Genomic DNA, 24608 nt, shown 5'->3' on the forward strand with positions numbered 1-24608 from the left:
GAGTTGTTGTTGCCCATAACACGCTAGCATTCTGCTAATGAACGCTGTTTGGTCAGTGAAGGACTGATTACGACCAGAGATACCGCTTGATGGCATCCATGGCAACCTGTGTCAGCTGTGTTGTCGATGCCTCGAGAGAAAAGAAAGTGCAGAGCGCGAAAGCACCAAAGTGACTGAAGGATTGCCGTAAAGCAGTATCTCTGGTCGTACGATGTGTATGACGTCATTGACACTTTAAAAGACTTTTTAAAGCAAATAAGTGACTCTAAAAAATCTAACACCCAGCAATGTGTAATTTCTTTGCATCTCCTTTCGAATACAGTGTTCAAATTACTAGACAAAAAATTATATCCTGAGAAAAGTGGATTTTGATGGGTATACTGCCATAGACCTCCATTCATTCTGCACTCGTCCTGTGAGCGCCCTCATATGGAATCAAAGTGGAACTGCAACCATTTCAGAAGCCGGAAGTGTACTGAGAGTGAAACTTCTCGCCTTATTAGACATTCTCTGTTATGGCGTTCCGATCGGCTCTTATATGACTTTGCAACATGCACTCGTCTCAATGAACGTCAACGTGACCACGTCTATGGAAGGCAAATGGGGCCAATTCTCTTTAAACGAAACGCGTGAAATTTGATCGCGTCAACACGCACTGTTTGAATTATTATTATTATTATTATTATTATTATTATCTTAATTCAAGTGATGAAGGATTTTGAAAGTCTGACAGTAATCAGTGTTGACTACTACTGTAAAGGACCACACCAAACTGATGCCAAAGAACTAGCGTTGATGAAAGCCGACTGTGTTGTCGCCTGCGTCAGGAAAAATAAATAAATCTGTGCTTGAACACACCGAAAGGACTACAGGCGACTAAAGGAGATAACTCTATTTAAGCGGATATATTCGTCTATATTCGATTAACCCTACCTGGTTTAAATGTTTGGAGATGTTTAAAGGGATACTTCAGCATTTAGCATTAAGCTTTGTATCAGTAGAAAACCTGTAGTATTTTCGAATTACCATGCTTCCCTCCCTCATATCCCCCTGAGACGAGAGATTTCTGTATTATTATTATTATTATTATTATTATTATTATTATTATTATTTATTTTTTTGTCTGGAAAAAATCCTCCGATGACGCAAAAATCATAATTTTGCATCATCGGAGGATTTTTTGGCCAGAGGCTAGAAACTACAGCCAGTAGTAGGAGCTCGTTCCGCATGTTTTCAACCCGCCCATAGAGGGTGGGATCTCACTCACAGAATGTACAAATACTGTCAACCAAACCTTTTTTTTGAAACTAAGCTAACAGGCTCTTGTTCTGTGGAGAAAGTGGAGTAGTAGGAGAAAGCCAAGTAATGTTAGTAGGGGTTACCATCCTCTTTTTCCCGGACATGTCCGGCCGTCGAGATCGTCCAAAATGTCCGGGATTTGGCTTTTGCTTTCTACAGTCGCCATTCATTGTTTACATGCACACCTTTTGTTTCAATCTAACTGAATTCATTCCGATTGGTGAATCTGAATGTAGTGTTTACATGAACGCTTAAAGCTATAGTAGGTAATCCTCTTCAGAAACACTTTTTTTTTATACTGGGTGAAATGGTCCTTCCATCCTGAGAGTAGTCAATACATTATGTGTTCAGAAAAAGGAATGAAAACAATCAGACCTCTGTAGCAGCTGCAGGACAGTAAAAACTCTGACCAATCACTGCCACTCGGTGCGAATGTAAAGAACCAATCAGATGCCTTCATGTCTCGTGCCCGAGCCCCACTGCGTGCGCTGCCCTGCGTGCACTCATCACATGTCACCGTTCCCGGAAATATTCAGCTCACTACACCGAGTAAGCAGGAGTTTGCGGCACAATGGACTGTCACTCTCCCTCACTACCATGGCAACCACCCCTGCATGCACCCGTTAGACTTGAAGAGGGGAAGAGGCACGGAGAGAGGCACGGATAGCAAGGAAGAATCACAATAATGGCAGAGAAAGAGCAGTCACAATTCCCAAGTACCTGCATAAAAAGTCAGCGAAGGCAAAAAAAAGGAACTAGAAAGGTAGGACATTTTGGGCGATCTCGAAATCCCGGGCAAACTCGTCATGGAGACTCACGATAAAACGGTGTCTTAAGTTTCGAGTCAACTAGTAGCCTAGCCTAGTTGTTTAACTGCGCGCTCTTACTGGTAGGCGTGGCTTGGGAGTGGCCTCATAGGGCAGTGAAGTAAGTGCATTCTGGGAGTTGTCTTTCATCAACATGAGCCAAAAATAAATTTTCTGGCTTTTCTCAGTCTAGAAGGCTCCAAATTCAAAAATATTTTCACATTTCTACTACATAAATGACCCATTTTAAATACACATTCATCTTTCCAGAGGTGAAGTATCCCTTTAACAATTGAAAACATTAGTTAGAAATAAATAAAAAATCAAATGTAATGTTACATTACTTTATTAAAGTAATTTAAATAGTTAGATTACTTATTACAAAATTATTTCAAATGGGGTGACTTGTAATCTGTAACCTACTGTATTACATTTCCAAAGTAACTTTTCCAACACTGGTCACTGCTAAATATTGTGGTATTCTGCCACGTTTCTCATTGACACGCCCCCAACTCGTAAACTCAGGCTTATGCTGCATTCACATGCTATAATCAGAATTATCGTAAATAGTTTCCCAAAATTGGACATGAACGTGTATTTACCTCTGGGAAGCTTGTGAATGTTTATATGGTTGTCAACGAATGGGATGCTATTCAAAACTAAATATCTTTACATTTTGGCTTTAAGATTTCCTCAAGAAATAAGAATAAACCGGATGTCCTCCATGATTTCTATTTAATGAGTTTCTAATCATGACTTCAGAAGTGGGAGGTAGGATATTTCCAATAGAACTGAAATGCAGGATGTAATATTGACAGCTAGCGGTTGACATAGTTACTGCAGTCTAAATTCTAAGTATTGGTAAAAGTTTTATCCTAAGCATGACCCGTGTATCACTAAAATTAATCATAAATATTAGTGATCAAATAAATGTCACTAGTAATGGCTATTCGAGTGAGGTGATTCAATCTTTGCTGGGTTTTTAATAGAGGAAAACAAATAAGTACTGGCTATATAAGGGGATTTTATGGTACATCTAAATTGTGAACCATTTATCAGCTGTAATACACAGGTGTAACCACTAGATGGATGTATAGCCCTATATATAAATGTATAAACATGGCTGTGTACATTTGCTTTCAGACATAATTATTTAATTGCTTTGGGTTTTGCATTTGGATATAGGCCTTTGAGACATTATGAGTGACTTTTTTTTTCTTTTTCTTTTTTTTAAAGTTAAGATTGTTTTTTGCTAATTTAAGTTCATTTGAAGTATCAGTTTTTGCATTATTAGTCAAATCTAGACAAAGCATTTTGTTACTCTTTCTGATTATTTTTGTGACTAATCAAGCTATTGCATGTAGCTAGTATATTGACACAGTGCAAGTCTGTGGTCTCTCATCCTGTTTGAAAAACTCAGCAAATCGACCAGTGATTGACAAATTCAGATTCAAGTAGCTTTATTGGCATGGTAAAAAGGCTTTACATTGCCAAAGCATCGACAGGCCTCTGATCCAACTGAGTTGAGCATTATCAGGCAACAATGGGCTAGTTAAGGGTTATAAATAGTACTGTATAAATAGATTAATAAGAAAATATTAGTAAAAACCACTGAAAAGAGCAACTTCATCGTTGAAGAAATCAACTAGTCATGACAGTTTTATCAGTTATTTTATCAGTTATTTTGCTTTTTCTAGATTCAATCATATAGAGGCTCGTTCTTACGTTCTAGTGCATGTATGTACGTGCACACTCTTTAAAAACGGCACTTTAAATGTCTTGACAAAGTAAAACGTAAATGACGTTTTGTATATATTCAAAATAAAACATCTAGATTGTACTGAATGTCAGCTTGCTTATTTTTCTCAAGATAAGGATTTAAGTTCACATGTCATGCAAACAAGAATCCATGCTTCTAACCACAGGTCGAGAGACGTCGTTCCAACCACACAACTTTGCAAAGCTGTTTGCGAATGTTCGTTGGAACTATGGTTGTAAACACCAACTCGTTGAACTATGCTGATGTTGTAGCAGATTTAAAGTCTCTTTGGTTCGGGTCTCAAAGAAAGCTCTTGAGTCGAAGTTCCAGGTCTCAGAAGAATTAGCTTTATTGAACAAGCAAAGTGAGATCTGTTCTTCTGATCTTACCATTGCCAGACGTCATGTCTTATACCCTTTCCTTATCGCTAGGTATCCAATGGGCATCCTTATAGCTATTTTTGCTATATTATAGCATATTATAATACAACTTATTAGGCCTATATATTTATAGAATAGCAAAGTAGGCCTAATCAATCTACAAGACTGAACCACATGAAATATAAAGGCTATCATGATCATTTTGCCAACAATGAACCATGGATTTGTTTAGTTTATAATACGTTTTATTTTTAACTTAAACAAATACAAAATATAACATTCAAAACTCACAGGCTTAGACTGCATTTGAAGAAAAATAAACACAACAGTTTTCTGTAGCCTTATGCAACATTATGAAGCTGCAGACTCGGAGCCTGCATCTACAGTCCCGCACCCAGAGTCCCGCATTCTCAGACCCCTCGTTTTTCGAGACAGCGCCTCCTGCTGTTCGGACGATCGTATAACACCCTTATCCAAATGCCATTGAAAACAATAGGATGCAATATTACGGTCTCGTTTTATTTAAAGTTATCCAAATAAATATTTGCGTTCCCTGCTTAATGCATGTGCCAAAAAAATCATTGTGTTCTCTGACTAACAAATTACCCAGTAGTTATTTTTTGAGCGTGGGTGTAATTGAAAGAAAATTACTGATGGAAGGGATACAATTACAGATTGAACAATCTTCTGAAAAATATTATGTGATATTATATTGCTACAATGTTTTTTTTTTTTTTTTTTTTTTTTTTTTTTTTTTCAGTTCAACCTATAATGGTCTAATTAACATTATACCATGCTAACATTACAAAACCTGTTTTTTGAAACTTTGAATGCAAAGCAAAACTCAAATAAGAATAGACAAAACACCAATAATAAACAATTCTGTACTTTATTTAACGATCACCTAAACATCATCTTGCTGTAAACAGGACAAAGCAAAGAAAAAAGGAAGAAATAATTGTGTTAGTGACTTTACTTTTCGTCTTCAATTGCATTAAAAAAAACTCCTCATTTATAAGTCGCTTTGGATAAATGCGTCTGCTAAATGAATAAATGTAAAATGTAATGTAAATGCATAAGGTAAAATAATTACTTTCTGGTAGGCGAGTGTTCCTTCTTTTTTCATTATTTTTGCAATCGCTCTGTCAAATTCCTCGACTTCACTAAAATAAAAGATGAATGCCATTGTCAAAAATAATAAATACTTTTTGCAAATGCAAATTACAAGCATACCTAGGGTGATAAGTAGGGCCACGGAGGAACACCTCCTCAGCCTCCAGCCAGGATAATGCCTGCATCTCACATAGGCCATGAATGATGGCCTGTCCAACCAACCAACCAACCAACCAACCAACCAAACAAACAAACAAACAAACAAACAAACAAACAAAAATAAATAAATAAATAAATAAATAAATAAATAAATAAATAAATAAATAAATAAATTTCAGTCAATACAAATTAAAAGGAACCCAAACAAAAGGCCAAATGACACATTCTAGCTCACATGTTAATACCATAGACTGGTTAATACATAGTGAAGGCATAGTAAATTTGATTATTAGGCAATTGTATGAGTTGTAAATGGCTGGCAACAACTTCATATCACAGTTAAATTAATGTTGATTAATTTTAATACTTACGTTTTATAAGAACTAATTTAAGTAGTCTACATAAATTATATAAAGTAAAATAATTACTCCGGCATTAATTAATTCAATTTATAGTTTTAGGAGAAAAGGTCCGGAAATTTAATCAGTAAATCTGATTAAATAATTAATGATGACATTCTTTGATATTAACACACTTAATGTATTTAATTGGTCTACTTTAATGTCAACTAATTTTAATCAAATTTTTACAATGGCTTGTCTACAAAAAGTACAAGGTTAAAGGCTACGTTAGCTATCAAAATATTTTCGGGAAAAAAAGGCGACAAAACATACATTAACGGCTCAAATTTTGTTACAAACTATCTTTACAAATATTAAATGGACTATTCATATGTTGGTGTATCGATGAGCTATAAAGTAGTTTGATTAAAAAAGAAATCGAATGAGTATGATTCGCTAAATAAAATTGACGATATTCACGTTTCGGCTTAAGTTCTTCAAATGTTTATCCGATCCAATTTGATAGGAGGCGCTGTCTCGAAAAATGAGGGGTCTGAGAATGCGGGACTGTGGGTGCGGGACTGTAACAGTTAGATGCAGGCTCCGAGTCTGCAGCTTCATACTACTCGCCTTATGTGCGAACTTATTCAATAGAATTATTAGATTATCTCCTGATGCGTGCTGCTTAATATCACACACTCCGCCGTGACAAACAGAAAAAACGCGACGGCATATGGTACAATTGGCCTTGTATTCATTGTCCCTCACGCATTCCAGCCACGGGTAGTCATTTTCCCATTCAATTTTACATTTCTGTGCTCTTTTCTTTTTCGCCGGCTGCTCGGAGGTAGTCATTTTTACATTTCCCGCTGTTGTCACTTGTCGTCATCGTTGCTACGATACGTGACTCACAATGACTGAAACGACCAATTAAAAGGGCATTCTCTGATGTTCCAAGATGTTAAAAACGCTACGCTGATCATAGACAAACAGGGGGAGAAATTAGTATCTACCGCACCGTCTGGTTTTTTTTTCTCATAGCCTACAAATGTCTTCGTTCATAGTCTGACATATTTAGAAGCTATGTGTCTGTCATGGATTTGCACTGAATTAATTCTCAAAAATACGGAACAGTGCGTTCTGTATCAGGTCAATACGGAACAAGACTTTGTGTCAAATACGGGACGATTCCGTATTATATGTTTTAGTCACCTTAGAGCCATTTTTAGCTAGTCATCGTCACGTTATCGTCATAAAAAAAAAGGTGCGTCAACGAAATCATTTCGTTATCGTCATCGTTGACGAAAACAACACTGGACCTATCTCCCAGTCTTCCTCCGGCCTCAAAACAGCCGGCCAATCAACGAACAGAGGGCGGGCTGAGAGCCGTGACGTAGACGCTGATTGTACCGTTGGATGCGTAGATTTACTTCACATAATCTGCAAAAGTCATTCACAGCCATGTTCACTCCGGTATTTCGCTCGATGGTTTTGTTTTCACATCATACATGTTTACAGTGGAAGTTCGATGCGGCTGAGCCGGCTCATAACACGTCATAACTAAACGTTATGTGATTGGCTTACGGGTAACCAATGATTTTAAACTTCAGACAAGCGCCCCCTGCAAGAAAGAAAACGCTTTTCAATTATGCCCTTCCAGACTCTGTCTACAAAGCGAAGTAGCAGAGTTTGGTATTTCCAGGCTAGCACCCCAGAGCGGTCAGACTGAAACAGATTTCCAGAAATGCGCTTTGAATAGGTTTTCAAACCACATGAATATCTGCAAAAATCAGATTTGGACTGACCGTAGTCTGAATTGGTCTGAACGTAGCGTTTCAAATTATTGATGTCCACATTGTATATCGCAGACTTTTCAGATCGTAATTGTGTGTCCATGCCGCTCTTTCGTTTTCCGGAATATCGGCATTGGTTTGTATGACAATGACATTGGGTTGATAGGCATACACCAAAAACAACCAAAACATCGAGGGGTTTGCAATACAGATGCTGTCTGATTTACAACATAACAATGTGTAGAAGCTGTGTTGGACTCGTGCATCTTCTGAGGCAGCGGCAGCACTGTAGGAGGCTGATATGAGCAGCTTTATTCCGTGCTGTCATCTCTGCCGGTTTCAAAATATGTCTGTTATATTGTCATTTTATGCTCGACCGGCACTTTGCAACAACACAACCTTGTTTCTGCAGTGACTTTCTGTATGTTTTCTATAACCACGTGAGTCACAAACCAAGCAAAATCCGATCAGAGCGGTCAGATTGAAACGGATTTCCAGAAATGCGATTTGAAAAGAATTTCAAACCACATATGAATGAAGCTCAAATCATTTGTAAAAATAGCATTTCATATGTGTTTTTTTTTTGTTTTTTGTTTTTTTGTTCACACTTTCAATTGGATATGCATTTTATTTGGACTGACAGTCTGAACATAGCCTAAGACAATAGCAAAGCGGCTTGTATGCAGCATTTCATTTCACATCAGACCAAAGCCTAATTAATAAAGTCTAGTTCTTGACCACTTAAATGCCACTTAAATGCATAAATAATCAATTTAATAATTTTAATCAGTTGAGCTTTTATTTTGTTCAGATTACAGATGACTCTCTTATATACACCAACCTCCTTATCTTCACTCCGCAACCCTCTTCAGACGGAGTGGTTCGCCTTGAGCAGGCAGTAGTTCCTATTGAATGTTATTACAGCAGGTAAGTGGACTGCATATTTAACAAGTCATGTTACTCCCCTCTACTATTTCGGGATGGGTATAAAAATGGGGTATTTATTTTGTGTCCTCTGTCTCTCAGGAGATTTGACATTACCAGTAACCCCATCAAACCAACAATGGTTCCTTACGTTTCAACGCAATTTGCACTGGAGGACTTGCAGTTTTCACTAAAGCTAATGACAAGTATGTGCAGGGTTTACAAGTTTGTAATTTCAGGACTCTTTATTTTGACGCTTTACCTGAATGTCTGAAGTAGACAGTTGTAGAATGGTCATACTTGGTTTGCATTACTTCTGGTGCAGGTGATTGGCGCTCTGAACGGGCCTCTGCGGTGTACTTCTTGGGTGACATCATAAACATGGAAGCCTCAGTTCGTCTGGGTCATCACATTAACCTCCGCATATATTTTGAGAGCTGTGTTGCCACAGTGACTCCAGATATCAACTCTGTCCCCAGATACACGGTTATTGAAAATCATGGGTGGGTACATTAGGGCTTTGTTTTTGTTTTTTTGTCTTTAATTTTTCACTCAGACCATCTTAGCAACTGCATAGAAATGTCCTGGCAACCTCTGTAGCATCAGTTTTGTGAAGGCAAGCACCTCTCACTCTAAAGTTGGTGTTTCTTCGACCGATAAATGGCCATCTTGTGGGTGTTTTGAGAATTACGTGCAAGACCGCCATTAAAGGGCCCCTTTTATGGATTATTGAAAATGACCTTTCTTGTAGTGTGTAACATAGCTCTAAGTGAATGAAAACATCCTGCAAAGTTTTAAATCTGAAAGTTTTCCGTATAAAACACTGTATATAAAGTTGTCTTTCAAAATTAAGAGTCCATTAAATTAATTGTTTTTCAAACGAGTCATAAGCCGTTTTGTTGTGATGTCAAGACGAAACAATAGCATATTGCCCGCCCACTTATTGCGCACGCAGACACCATGGAAACTTGAACCTCAAACCTGCAGCTGATTCCTGTGGACTCTGGATAGCATCATGTCGAGAAGACGCTGTGCTCTACAATGTGAAGGTTAAGACAGTTTATTTTCACTGCCCAAGGACGAGCATGTGAAGAATCAGTGGTTAAAATTCATATTTACCACAATATCACAGCAGTATAATCCTAAACTTTTGCTGTGTTCCCTTTATTTTACTGACGACTGCTTCTCAAATCTCGGAGATCAATGCAGGATTTGCAAACCGCTTGCTCTTGAAAGATGGTGTTCAAAATACTTAGTTTTGAGTTTTATATTGTGTAGGTCTCCTGCTAACTGGCTGCTCCTGCTAACTCATGTTATCACTGTCTTACTTAAATACTTCTGCTAATCAGTTTGTGGGCCACTATTACCTATAACTGTGTCTATTAATGCAGATTGTTCATTCTCACATTTGAGGAAAGATTAAGAATGGAGCAAGATTTGTTTTACCAACGTTTGTTACATCAGTCATTCACATCAGTCATGCTAGAGCTCGGCTAATGTATACATTGCATACATGCACTATTATTATTGAATATTGAAACCGTTTCCACGTGTTCACCGCAATATTACAAATATTCTCTGTAAATAAATTAGTACAAGTAAAATAATCGGTTTGTTGATGGGCATGCACTTGTTAATGCTGATGGTGAGGAATTACAGTTGCAACATTTCTTAATGTACCTCAAACTGAATAGTGTATCACTGAGAAACGTCCTGCTTGAGTAGTCCTTGAGATGGAGGTTCGGGTTGAATAACTAGTTCTTCCAGTGTTTCATCATCGCGCTCACATTGATATGGTAAAATCGACGACATTGTTCATTACTGTGTTTAGTTTACGGTGTAGGAAGCCTCAGGACACGCAGACCTGACATTATGGCAATGGGTGTTTTTGTTTTCGACACGCACGCTGTACGCGGTAAACCAATCACAACAGACTGAGCTGATCTGCCCAATCAGAGCAGAGTAGCTTGTGGAAAAGGTGGGATTTAGAGAGATTAACTAAAAAATTTACTAATTATTACCTATAAATTTCCATACCTAAATTCCAGCGATATACGGGCTGGACTGTTGGATTCTGAAACTTTTGGAATAATTATGATTCCTAGTTCTAGAATCAACTCCATTGAGTCCAGAACTAGGAATCGATTCCAAGAATTAAAACGAAAGATTAAAGGAACCTAGTCACAGAGTGACCACAGGGTAGAAGGATGTAGAAAGTGTTCTTCTCTGAAGCTTTATTTGTAAAATGAAGATACATTTCAATAACTTGTAAAAATAGACAAATTGTACTACACAATACATTGTAACCAAGGATGCTCCTGAAATGGCCCATAGCCCAGCAGTAAATGTGCTATATATATCATGTGCTATTGCACAGAATATACGGGGCAAACTCTTCACTGAAATAACCACAATATTAACTACACTGAAATAGGAGTGCGGGGCTTATTTGTCAATCAAATGCGTGAGGGTGAAACCGTAGGCTCTAGGTGCATTTTCTTTCAGAATTATTGTATTATAGAAAGAAAAAAGTAAAAAAAAAAAAAGTAAAAAAATAAAAAAAAACCATGAAGGAAAAAAAAATATATATTTATTTAAAATGAAATTAAGACAGTTCCTCACATATGCATCTGCTATCGTAGACCAAACAGCACTCAAAACCTACCATTGTGGACAGCATAACCGTTTCACAATTTAAGCTAATTAATAGTTTAGAAGTATATACAACTTTAGACATGTAGAACTTCTCTGCATTTGTGCATCAATGTAGCCTATGTAGTGTGTGCTTTGGGTGCAAAATGTAGTAAACTTATCCAAGATGCAGGATCACAGAAGGAAACAATGACAACAAACACCATTAACTTAAGTGAATGAAAGGTGGTAATCAGCAATATGCGTTTACACATGGCTTTATTTGAATGTTTTAATGTGGCATACCATAAAACTAAGTTATTAGAAATAAGTTCTAGTGACGTCATTACGCGATGACGCAAAAGAATGAGTTGCGTATGTGTTGTGGCAAAAACAATAATTAACAAAACAGCATCACAGCATAAGAGACATCCGGATTCAAATTGTCCTTAAAAGATATTTATTCTTGCTAGACCAGCTGCAGGCGGAGTGAGACATTTCAGAGGTGTTTGGCTGGCAGTTTTATAATGTTCTCCTCAAAGCTATCTCTTAAAGCACCCCCAAACAAAAGAAACAGAGGAACCCCTGTGGCTCCCCTAACCCCTCCCCAGCCCGGGAATCTTCCCACCTCTGAAGTCTCACACACACCCTTCCAGCTGCATCAACATCATAAAAAGAAACTCAAAATACAGCCAAATGAATGTATGGCATTCATTTGTTAAATCATTGAAAATAAAATAGAGAAAAGAATTTTTTCCATAACAGTATGTAACTACGGTTCTATGAGTTCTGGATGACCGCCAGAGGCAGTGATTCCCTCTGAATATTATCTCTCCTGCTCATGCACAGGTTGAGTCTAGTAACAACAAAGTCATCACATGACCAGGCATGTCATGGGGATCCCCTCGATTTAGTGGGAACTGTGGGAACTCTACAGAATCTTCTCGCAAGACTGAGTGACAGGGTTCTCTTGCGGTCATCCAGAACTCGTTGAACTGTAGTTACAAGCATAACTCTCGTTCTATTTCATTCTTACTGACCACCAGAGGCAGTGCTTCCCACTGGGTGGCTCATAACTAGGTCACTGGGAGGCTACTCCTAATCTTAAGCAGAAGTTGAGGGATCCAACAGGACTGCTGCTTCCATAGCACCAATGGCTGCCACATTAACTCTGTAGTATCTGGAGAAGGTATCAGTGGATGACCTATAAGCCTCTGCACACGTTCATTAGAGGGACACCTATTAATGCTGCCCAAGATGATTCTCGTTGAATGGCATCTTATGTCGGCTGCCAATGTAAGGTTGTTGGCCTTGTATGCCTGGACAATGACTTCCACCACCCAGTGTGACTACCTCTGTTTTAACAGAGGCTACCCTTTGTCTTGGCCCGCCGTAACAGAGAAAGAGTGTTGGTCTGACTGTAGCAGTTTCCCCGAGGCTTTCAGATAGCCCAGAAGGGCTTGTACTGGACATAATCGGTTTGATTGCCATTTTGTGTGTCAGGTATTGAACAATTGAGTGCTTCCAACTCAATTGGTTGATTCCTAAATGATGTTGAGAGTCTTTTGGGTAGGAATGAGGGGTTAGGCCACAATGTCACCATTGTTCCATCCCCATTCCAAAGCATACAGTTGACAATGCGTGGAGCTGACCTGATGCCCTGCTCCTTGGAGCCTGAATGAATTGTTGTCCTCGTGCTCTAGGGTACTGCACAGGTTGATCTAGTTGCCTTGGCTGGCTCCTATGAGCAGCACGTGAATGAACTAAAGGTTGAGAGCGAGTAGAATACTGTCCCCCATTCCCTTGTCTAAATTGTGAGGGAGTTCTTATTAGGTCTGCCAGCTGCTGTCTGGTCTTATGTCTAAATGCTGCATTCCAGAGTTTGCTGCTGGTCCAAACAGTTTGCCTGAGACTCCGGGGAGGTCACGAAGTGTCCTCCTACTGGCTTCTGATAGTGGAGACTGTGCCAGACAGACTTGGTGTGTTTGAGTGAGTGTTGACATGAGTCTACCCAGTTCTCTTGACATGAATGCGAATGCTTGCAATGACGCATCGCTTCGGGTTTTGGGCACCCCGTGCTTGCCGTGGTATGAGTAAGTGACTTGAGATTAGCCCAGCACTTCTGTAGCTCCTCAATATAATCTTTGGATGGGGGAATGCTTAGCGCAGACGTTCTTGCAGTCCCTCTGAAAAGACACTGGTGGGAGCTGCCACTGTAAGGGCAGTGTCCAGGCTTAAGTGTGCCAACGCAATCTGGAGGGCTTGTCTCTCTACATCCTATTCTGATTCTACTCCTTCCCCTGAACCATGTGCCGTGGTTCTGAGAGTCATCATGAGAGATCTGAGTGGATTTCCGATAATAATTGTTTCTTTCCGCACAAAACTGGTTTTGAGAGGCTGCCATGGACAGCACATCCTAAATAATGGGTAATTCCCTACTGGGATTTTCCAACATCGTGATTGTGCCTCCCTCTTTTGCAGATTTAGTATTAAGGACTTGATCTGGGCAAACTGAGGTCAAAACCTCAATTTTACTGGCTAAAGAACTATCCTTATGTCTCTTAGTGGAGGAGACACTCACTGCTTCCAACCTTTTTTGCTTAGCTGTCACTTGGCCCCTTTTTTTTTTTTTTTTTTTTTTTTTTTTTTTTTTTAACAGCCCAACTAGTGTTAATTCTTTAGCTCACTGTTGATGGGTATCAGTACCAGGTATCAGTACAGAACATCAAACAGAGCGAAAACACTTGTTATAAATGTATGTGTATATGTCTATTGTTGTGTTTTATACCGCTGTAACCTCCAAGTCATTCTGAAAAATTCCCATAATCTGCTGCATTCAAAATATTGCCCGTACCTGTCGATTTAAAGATGTTAGATGTTGATTCAGGGTCCTCGGCGGTGCCTCATAACCAGCTCAATCCACGATTCGGATGCACTGGGCGTTTGCTAATATTAAGATTCCACTACAACAATTGTGAAATAATACTAGGGGAAAATTACTCAGACTTGTTTAAAAAGTTTGAATCACCACAACATGATTTTGTTTTATTAAAAAGTTCAGAATAATACAAAGACAAAATTCCAAAGGCAAAAATAACAAATGCGTATAAGTCTTCACCTGAAATGCTGCCCTGAGAATCAGGCAAGGAAGCCTTTTATACTATTCTCGTTATAGGGCCATCTTAAAGCGATGCCTAATGGGCTATCATTATAGTGCAGCCATTCCCTTATAAGGTAAATAAACTCATACTGGTCCTTATTTCGCACAAGCTTGCAAAAAGCACTTTCAAATACTACTTCACACATTTGGTTTATTAATGCAAAATCCACACCATGTTTGACCATCTGTCAAGTAGGTGAAAGTACACCTGATATACTATTCTATTACATTCGTCACATATCAATTCCCTTCTGTTGTCTCCTTATAGAGAAAGGGTAGTTCCGTTCCCCCTACTGTTAATTCTCCAAAATTTCAATCTGTCATAGCAGCTCCTGAAATTTAGGCAGACATTGAATCAGATTCCACAAAATTAAAGTTATCGTAACATTCTTTGCAGTGTTCTATTGGCTTCTTCATTGTATTCCATCTATGCATAAGAACTCCAAGCAGTATCACATTTTCACTAGATACAATAATGCCCAAAATAAAAACCCTTTAGGGTCATTGTTCCCATTATTATCCATAATTGATTGTCCCATGTCAAAATATCAATAGTCCAGTTAAGTACACTGTTATGACCGTGATTATTGATTTCGCACCAAATTGATTTCGGTTTTCTTCATTAATTTCAGAGTTACGTCGGTTACCATCAATTTGTCTAGACCACCCGTCCGAAGTAACCATCACAGAGCAAACCAAAATCAATTTGCCAATTATGAAAATTCTCCCAATTTTGAGGAGCAGAAATCAACAAATGCCAACAGAGATTTTGAATTCATTCAAAAGAACCCAGATAAAATATCCCCTGAATTCACTGACCTGCACCCACGAGTTACTGTAGGCTTCTGCGAAACCCTCAGTCCTGTTGGTAGCTCCCAATGAAATTTCATTTTCAGTCCCGTTGGATACCATATTAATGCTAATCAATTTTGATCTCTGGACTTGTTCGGAAATTAAGGATTTTCTTGATGAAACGAGAACAAAGTTACTATCCGCTATTTGCTGTGGAAGAAAGTGGTTAACTTCCCTTTTCACTTTTGTTATAATGCAGATAATACATTTATCCTGTAACTCCGCCTGTCAATATTCTATTCGTGTACGCAGAGATCATTGTCACCCCCATTTCCGGTGGTCACAGCAAAGGCTTTTCAGACAAGCTTTTCTTATGCTTAGCCTTTGAGCTCTGTAAATCTACTAGCTGCTCTAATTTAGGCCTCGTTTACACTGTCAGTGAAATGTGACCCAATTCCGATATGATTTATTTATTTTATTTTATATATATATATATATATATATATATATATATATATATATATATATATATATATATATATATATATATATATATATATATATATATATATATATATATATATATATATATATATATATATATATATATATATATATATATATATATATATTTTTTTTTTTTTTTTTTGCTCATATGTGACAGATCGGATGTGTTCTATGACCGTGTAAACGGGAACAAAACGCATGCATTCGGATATTTTGAGATCGGTTTCAGGCCTCATTCATATGTGGGAAAAAAAAACGATATTTGCCAATGCGACTCATGTAAACAGGGAGATCGGATTTTCTGAGGCATTAGGCAACGTCTCCGTGGTTTAATGTCGAGAGAAACCCCGACGCGCATCTGCAAAGGGACTGATGGCCCGACGAAACGTTGTCGTCGTAGGAGAGGAATGTGGACAAACGTTGACACAACATATCAAAGGTTGGCTTGCTCATCCTAAAATGTAGGACCCACTGCTCCTCGTTAAAGCCAATATTTAAATGGAATATGCTCCCGCCAGTCCTGAGATCTCTCTCACACACAATAACTGCATATTCGCACGCTGCAATGGTGGCACTTTTCGTCCTCCTCCGCCTCAAAATCATGGTGATGTTTGGCGAACTTTGCTTATATCGCAGAGCTAGCATCAAGCATATTTTGCGTTTGTCCATCTGTGCAAGAGAATTTAACCCTTTAAGCATGCGCGATATTTCAGGTAGTATGGCAAGTGTAAACGCATGAACCGGATATGAGTCACAGTTGAAAGAACGTGTAAAAGGACAAAAAAAATAAAAAAATCAGATAAAGGTAACAAATCAGAATTGGGCATCAAGACCTGCAGTGTAAACAAGGCCTTAGACAATTGGTCCGTTTTCAGTTTTTGAACAAATGCGTCTTCCTAGAACATGTGCATTTAATCATAATAAAAAGTAACACTAGTCCTAAAATACCCATTATGCAGTTTAAGGTATACCATCCTAATTTGATTAAACCTATAATATTGAATAAATCTATAATCCATTGCCAAAAATCTTTGGTGACAAAGTTAATTACGGATGTTGTCGCATTGACCACTCTATTCCCGTATCAAAATACTTTTGGTTCGTCATACCAACAAGGAAAACTATCGGCTCCAATAATTTCGATTCTAGTTTTACAAATGCTCTTCTTTATCCAATCCATTCCAAGGTAACTATTTTGTCTAAACCTTTACACCAGATCCTTTTCCAATCTTTTTTAGAAATCACATGTTCTTAGGTTATCAATAGCAAAGGTCTCTGGATTACCCAATTTAAAAGGGCTTTCTTCCTCTGTCAGATCTAAAAAATAAGTTTTCATCTATTCGGGCCAGCACATGAAACACTTTCCACTGCGACGTCTTATTTACTGTCCTAATAACTCCTCCAGGCCCGTAAGACAATGTATGCCTCTGACCGGTTATCTCTTGAGAATGTCCATGGCAATGGTACTATTCCAGTAGACCAGTAGCAAAGGATAGACAGCATTTGGTTAATTGTTATATGATCGTGTCCTGTAGAGCATTTTTTTAACTAGCTCGCCGCATTCTTTCCCTGGCAAGCCAATTATGGCACCATTATGAAATATTACATTCATTCTATATTTCCCATCTGCGTTTTTACGCTTTGTCATGCCGACTTTCATTCATTCGATTTCCCGTGAACGAGTCTCGCCCTGTCAACAAGTTATCACAGTCTGCCAACTCTCCTCTTTTGTCACAGAAACTATAGTATGAAAAATCATTATAATCGTTCTTGTTGAAACGATATCTGTTCTCATTAGAGGTCGACCGATAGTGGATTTTACCGATGTTTAGGTTTGACCATACGTGGCGATAACCGATTAATCGACCGACATTTTTTTTTAAATGGATACTGGATTAAAAAAAAATAACACTCCAAGTAAAATAGTGCTGAACTGAAATGTGCTAAATTAAATAAATGTATAAATATGAATATATTAAAATAAGTTCTAAAGAACGAATTCTACAGAAAATAATTTAAACATTTCAAATATTACAGGTTTAGCTATAACCTAGAAACATAGGTCAATTTCATAGGTAACACTTTGCAAGTCCCATTTGTTAACAAGGATGTATTGACTAGCTTTCACGAACTATATGCATTATGCAATTTTTTTTTTTTACAGCATGTATTAATATTTGAGCAAGACAATTGTACCTTGATCATTCATGTTAGCTCATAGTACATTAACTAAGGTTAACAGATAAAATAAAAATTAAAACTCAGTCAAAATGTACTAATACATTTTAAATTAACAAACTAACAATTCTTATTGTAAAGTGTTACCATTTCATATAAATCCAAAGAGTCTGCTGTGCTTAAACCTGGCCATAGAATATACAAAAATATAAAATTGAAGATATTTATTTATTTATTTTTTTAGAAAAAATCTCTCTCAAAATACTTTGAAGAGAATTTTTTTTTTTTTTTTTTTGCTATCAGTGTGAAAACATTTTCTCTCAAAACGCTTTTCTTTGCTCTCGACGCAATTTTTTGCTCTCGTGTCAGGATTTTGCTTTCACTGTGAAAATTGTGTCATGGGCGGGGCCACGTTACTATTGGCCAGTCGGGTGAGCATCATCTTGTTTTGGGAGTCGAACTGAATCATTACACCATTGTTCGGTTCACCGGCATAGATGCCGCCTCTGCCTTAGTTGAGCACGGACACTCCAATGTTTGGGTAAGATGACACAACTCGATGGGTAGCTGGCTGAGCAAGTTCAGCATCACTGAAGATTAAACATAAAAAAATAGCACTCATATTCATGAATGAATGTGTATTATATTATTAGCTTGCTAATCGTTAATTGGCTCACTACTCACTAAAGGAGTGAAACTATCTAAATCAAAACATTCATTTGGCATTTGATTTAAAAATAGTATAAACCAGGTGAGTTTGCAAGTTTACCTAGCATGATGGCTAATTAGCGATTAGCTTTACTAGCGATTAGCAAGCTAATAATATAATACACATTCATTCATGAATATGAGTGCTATATTTTTTTATTATAATTTTTTTTAATCTTCTCATTCTTCTCAACTTGCTCAGCCAGCTACCCATCGAGTTGTCATCATCTTACCCAAACATTGGAGTGTCCATACTCAACTAAGGCAGAGGCTTACAATGGTGTCATGATTCAGTTCGACTCCCAAAACTATTTCCCAAAACAGTTGCTATTGGTATGAACTTTTTCTCTCAAATATTTTTTTCTCTCATGAAATGCTTTTTTGCTATCAGTGTGATAGCTTTTTCTCTCAAACTTTTTTTTCTTTTTCCGCATGTAATAAAGACACAATTCTAGCTCCATAACCAGCTGGATATAAACTAATGCAAATAGTTGGTAACAATTCCAACATTAAACATTTGGGTCAGGTTTGCGTGTGTTTTTGTCTCATTGTTTTAACTGCTCGACGTACTAATGTTAAGAGTCCTCACAGCCTCGACAGCAAACATACTTCTGTTTTTTTTTTCTCTGCTAATGCAGCATCTAGTCTACAAATTACTTTTATAATGATATGGCAATATGTACTTTATGTTCTGTATTCATACCGTTTTGCTGTCTGTGTTTTAAATGCGCGTCTGAAGTGTCAGCACTCTGTGCAGCATGTTCTCTCGGACGCAACCCGGAAAAACTATCGGTATGGATATTTGCCGATAACGGTAGTTCCACAAATCAACTATCAGTACCGATATATCGGCAAAACCGATGAATCGGTTGACCTCTAGTTCTCATGATTCCTTTCACTGCTTAATTTACGAACACAATCGTCAATAATCATAATTTTGTTCTCATAGTGACTTCTGATCTCCTTTTCCATTTTCAAGGATTTATTTAATTCCATCTTAATTAAATATACCCCAGTTTCTTTTTGTTTATCTATTTCCCATAACTCTTTCATGTTAATTATATTTAACCCTCTGTATCTTCAGTTTCTTTTGCCATATCACCGGAATAGTTTTATTCAGTTCCAAACAAATTTTAGTTGCATAGCGTTTCTCCTGTTCAACTAATTCCATGCCAAATATGTTGCCCTATGTGTTTAGCCATATTACTCTCGTATTTTCCTTTATTCATCCAAATACTTTGTTTAGCTCTTATCACACTTCTTTCTTATTACACTGGCCTAGTTTCCAAGGATTAAAATTTGTTCGATCTTAATATCCAACATCCACACAGCTCTTCGTTTGAACTGGTCCTACTTGTTGATCCAATCAAATAATTAAGTTGTATTACCTTCGACTTCCATAATATAACTATTTGTATCGTAAATCTCCACTTCTTGACCATGCCAGCGTTTTATCATTACAGTGCACTTAATTCTTACTTTAGGTTTTCTAACCACATAATATAGTATTTATTGGTTTTGACTGTTTCCCGTTAAGTTATCATTTAACCATTTCCAGAAGTATATATTATTTTCTACTTCACTTCTATTTTTAGTTATAGTGGCAAATACTATTACCTCAAAACCAGAAAAATTTTCTTTATCCACTTGTATTTTTGCCAGTATCATTTTTCCCATCATAATTTCCCATTGTAACAGGTAGCTTACTCTTATCATAACTAATATTATAATGCCCAATGTTAATAATGACCATAAAATTGTACTCATCCATTTCCAGCAGTTTCGTTGCCGTTTCCGCCTCCTGATGTTTTCTTTCGCTCCCTTCAGTCAGGCTGTCCATGGACTTTACTCTCTGCATCGTTCTGAAATCATAGGTTAGATTTAGGCCCCACTACGAGCCTTTTGGACTGTTTGAACAGGCCCTTCCTAACCATTTTCAATTCTGGTTGCTTCTCATGCAACTCAGCTTTGATGCCTCCAATCCAGTTATAGTCTGAGTGTCCACACATTAAAACATTCATTTTCAAATGCATTACCACCCTATTGTTCATCTGGCACTTCTGTTATTTGTTCGTCCTCATAAGGCAGGGATGGGCAACTTCGGTCCAGGTAGTTTACACTGTCCTACAGAGTTTAGCTCCAACCCTGAAAAAATCACCTGCCTGTAATTTTCTAGTAATCCTGACGACCTTGATCAGCTTGTTCAGGTGTGTTTGATTAGGGTTGAAGCTAAACTCTGTAGGACTTCCTCACATAGTTTGAGATTGGTCAATGAGATTGCTCATTGACCAACCACTCCTCCATAGACTTTTTCTCATCAGGGTTCAGGTTGGGTATGGCCACGTACCTTTTGCATTTCACTAATCCATATGGGCATGCCCGGACCTCTATGCGCGTGACTGCCGTTCCGACAATACCTTCCACCCGCTCCAGTTCGGGCCCCAGCCATGCTAATACTTTCGAACTATATTGGCTGTGCTCAACCCTAATTAGACCCCTCCTGTTAATTTTCATAATCTCCTCCATGGCTATTTTTTTACTAGATCTTTATTCGATTGATTTCCATTATTTTCTAATTCAACAGTATTAGAAACTGTGATCGCCTTAATGTCTACCATCCCTAGACCTGGTTGAAATCTGCCTACCTTTTTCAGTCTAGTCAGAATAACACAGTCGCCTGGTCGGAACCTCGGATTGGTCTTTAACTTCTTTTGATCTGATCCCTCTCTACTGCACCTGTTAAGATTTGAGAGGCATTTATCAATTAACATATCCCAATCTCCGAGCTCCTGACTTTTTTTTTTTTTTTTTGCAGAAAACTTTCTTCTCTTATCGAACGTTCCTTTTCAGCCTATAAGGTGCACTGTCAATAGTCAAGTCATCTTCATTTATATAGCGCTTTTAACAATGTAGATTGTTTCAAAGCAGCTTTACAGAGATAAACGTATAATTTAAGGTAACAGAGATTGTTTTGGCTTTATAGCGGTTCTTTTAATAGTTATTTTCCAGCTAAGGTTAGTTTTGATTGATTCGCTTCCGTCGCAATGATCATTTGTTATTAAATTAGGGGCCGCCAAGACGACACCATTCTCTCTACACAGACTTTAAACGCGAACCTGTGATAAACGCTGATGGCGTTCACATGCGCATTAAGAATTGGTTCTTTAGTTATGTGCGTTTGAATATGTGTGCAGGTTTGTAATTCTCTACAAACCAAGCCTAAACAAAGTACTGGTCTTTCCTTTTAATTTGATACAGAATTTTATTTTATCACTTCGGGGTAGGTACGCAAAACGAATTTCCTGAAAACGCTTTATCTGTAGAGTGGTAAAGGGATCCTCCATAGGGAGAGACTAGTTGGCACTTGATGTGGCAAAATCAATAGTTAACAAACAGCATCAAGGCATAAGAAACATTCAGAGTCAAATTGTATTAAAGAGAAAAAGGTTTATTCTCTTTAAGAGGTTTGTTCACAAAAATACCGCGACAGCTACCTCGTGGTAGGAACAAGACCTAATCACACAGAAACCAGACAGTCTTTTATACAGTCTCTTCTCCTGTAATTTTCCTGCTCCCCCCGTAAAACCAGATCGAGCTAGTTTATTTTCCTGCTCCCCCCGTAAAACCAGATCGAGACAATGGTTCTTCAACCCTCTCTGTCTTTCCTGAATAAGAACTCGTTCATGCCAGGTGACATACATGCACACTGAGAGAGAATCACAAGCTAAATCAAAGGAAAACCCACACAATATCTGAGAAGTAAATGGGAAAGAGTAAAATATAAAATTTCCATAATTCCTCCTCTTTATCATTCTCTGATAAACGATTTAGTTTCATTAACATTAGTTTTGATCAAATAAGTAAGTATGTTATCTTAAACCGGGCTAAAAATGAATAAACCTTGTCATCACGTTTTTTTTTTTTTCGGTTGAGAACCAGACCCTCATTTCAGACCCTGCATCCTTCTAACCAATGTAGTTGTTCAAAATTACCTCTAATACTTCCATTGCGGACTGTCTTTCATAGCTTATTACACATCAGTTAATAGATTTTCTACATTTGCACCTAACAAGTCAATACCTAGTTTGATTCAATCAAATAAAATCATAAAACTTTTCTTCAACCATTAATTGGTCAACATTTTCCTCCAGGTCTGTTGATCATCTTGTTGCCTCATGGATGTTCCGTTTTCACCAATATGACACTTTGCATGCCGTAGAGAGGATTTTCCACCGTAGGCAGGGAGAGATATGTTTCTAGCACATATCATTGATCCCCCACTTTATTCTTTGCATTGGCGTGTGGGGTTGCTGACGTTGGTTTTGTAGTTTAAGGTGAGATGCTTGGACCCAGGTCTAACACTCTTCAATCATTTTCAAATCCTTACAAGATTTTCCCTTAGATCACGATCGCACCCCCACTGGAATGAGTCATTTACTGTCTGCTGTCACCTGTGAAAGCAGACCTTAAGTGATTTTGTTAGTGACCGCTTGTCTTGTCGTCCCTTTTGGTGTGACCTGTGGAATTTTCAACCTGAAACATATCATCGGATAATTTCTTGCTCATTGAATAGCACTCAGGGTCCTTTTCCCCTGAAAAACACTCAACCCACGTTGCTCATGTTAACAAAACAATACAGAATTAGTTCTGTTTGGTTCAAAATTTTAAGTTAGGCATTGCACAGGGTTAGGCACTGTTTCTTCACTTTGCTCATGTTAACAAGACAAAATGTATACATTTGGAACAGAATCAGTTCTGTTTGATGCAATCCGTTCTGACATCCTGAAAAATAAACATTTTAAGTTATGCGCTGCGCAGGTGTGGCACCTTTCTGCCACAATAATAACCCAGGCCAGGATAACTAGTCAAATTTATCCATAGCCATTGTTTTCACTGGGCACAGTCTGCCCTGCCCGTTCACTCCTGTATGACAAGATCAGCTGGTTTTAGACAAATGGTCCTTCTAACCCCCTGGGCTTTTATCTGACCATTTGTTTGTGTGTGTGTGTCTTTGCTCATGCCATGTGCGCAAAAGTCTGCATCTTCTGTAAAGAAAAACAAATGTTGAGGTTATTGTCACAGTTTTCTTTTGTCTGCTGTGCTGCCGCATCTGCCCTGGCGTTTCCTGTTGAAACAATTCTTGTTATTAGCACACTCACAGATACAAACAATGCACACAGCAATTTTGTTAGGGGGAAGAATGGCTTCTTGCAGGGCTTTTACACAATTAAACCCAATGTCCTTCCAACATTTATCTTCCCACCTGTGCGATGGCTTTCAGCAAATGTGAACCCCTTAGTAAACCATATTTGGCAACTGTTATCATCCTCCTCTTGATGCACGACCCATCTCGTGCATCATAATAAAATTCTCTTGCTTTTATCAGACGCTTTTTCCAAAGTGACTTACATTTCAAGGTACACATTTACTTTCTTATCAGTTCTTGCTTTCCCTCGGAAATCGAACCCATGACCTTGGCGTTACAGGTGCCAAACTCTAATGTTTGAGCTACAGGAAAACTGCAATATTTGTTCATATTTATTTGGTAACATTTGTTTGGATAAAGTTTGGTAACCCAAACGTTGTCCTTCAGCCAAATTTCCTTTAGACATCTTTCTCTGCCTCTGAAATAAAAATATTACTTAAAGCCACAATTTGATCTTCTTATCAAATTGTTTTAAGGCAACGGCCCCTAGTCTCACAGTGTTTCTTGCTTTTCAGGCCTATTGTTTGGTCTCTTAAGCAACTGTCATCTACGAACATTCTCCAGGTCATCAATTGGTCTGGTCAGGTCGTGGTGTGCACACTTCGTCAACGTCAGTCGAATAACAATCTCCCCTTTTTACAATACATAACTGTTAAGGGCTCTCTGGATAATCTGATAATTACTTAGCCTACGTGTTTGTTGCTGTCAAATCTATAACTTTTTCTCAACACATGACTGACGGCTATCTACGACTTCAATTCTAATTACACATCAATACTTAAACCTGTCCAGAAAGTAATTCAAATCTACTGCACATCATAAATGACCAAAATAATAATTAACAGACAGAGC

At 37.9% G+C, this 24608-nt stretch overlaps 1 protein-coding gene across 2 annotated transcripts in view; it reads left to right on the plus strand.

Annotated features, from left to right (window-relative positions):
- Window positions 1-24608, plus strand: part of LOC311294153 (zona pellucida sperm-binding protein 3-like) — a 76495-nt gene that overhangs the window by 12102 nt on the left and 39785 nt on the right. For both annotated transcript variants that reach the window (XM_084414861.1, XM_084414862.1), the window contains exons 2-4: window positions 8462-8577; window positions 8677-8780; window positions 8900-9077. In XM_084414861.1, coding sequence (XP_084270987.1) covers window positions 8462-8577; window positions 8677-8780; window positions 8900-9077 — 398 coding nt within the window. The remainder of the gene's footprint in view (window positions 1-8461; window positions 8578-8676; window positions 8781-8899; window positions 9078-24608) is intronic.

The sequence above is a fragment of the Rutilus rutilus genome (genome assembly GCF_951802725.1).
Source record: "Rutilus rutilus genome assembly, chromosome: 7".
Taxonomy (NCBI): Eukaryota; Metazoa; Chordata; class Actinopteri; order Cypriniformes; family Leuciscidae; genus Rutilus; species Rutilus rutilus.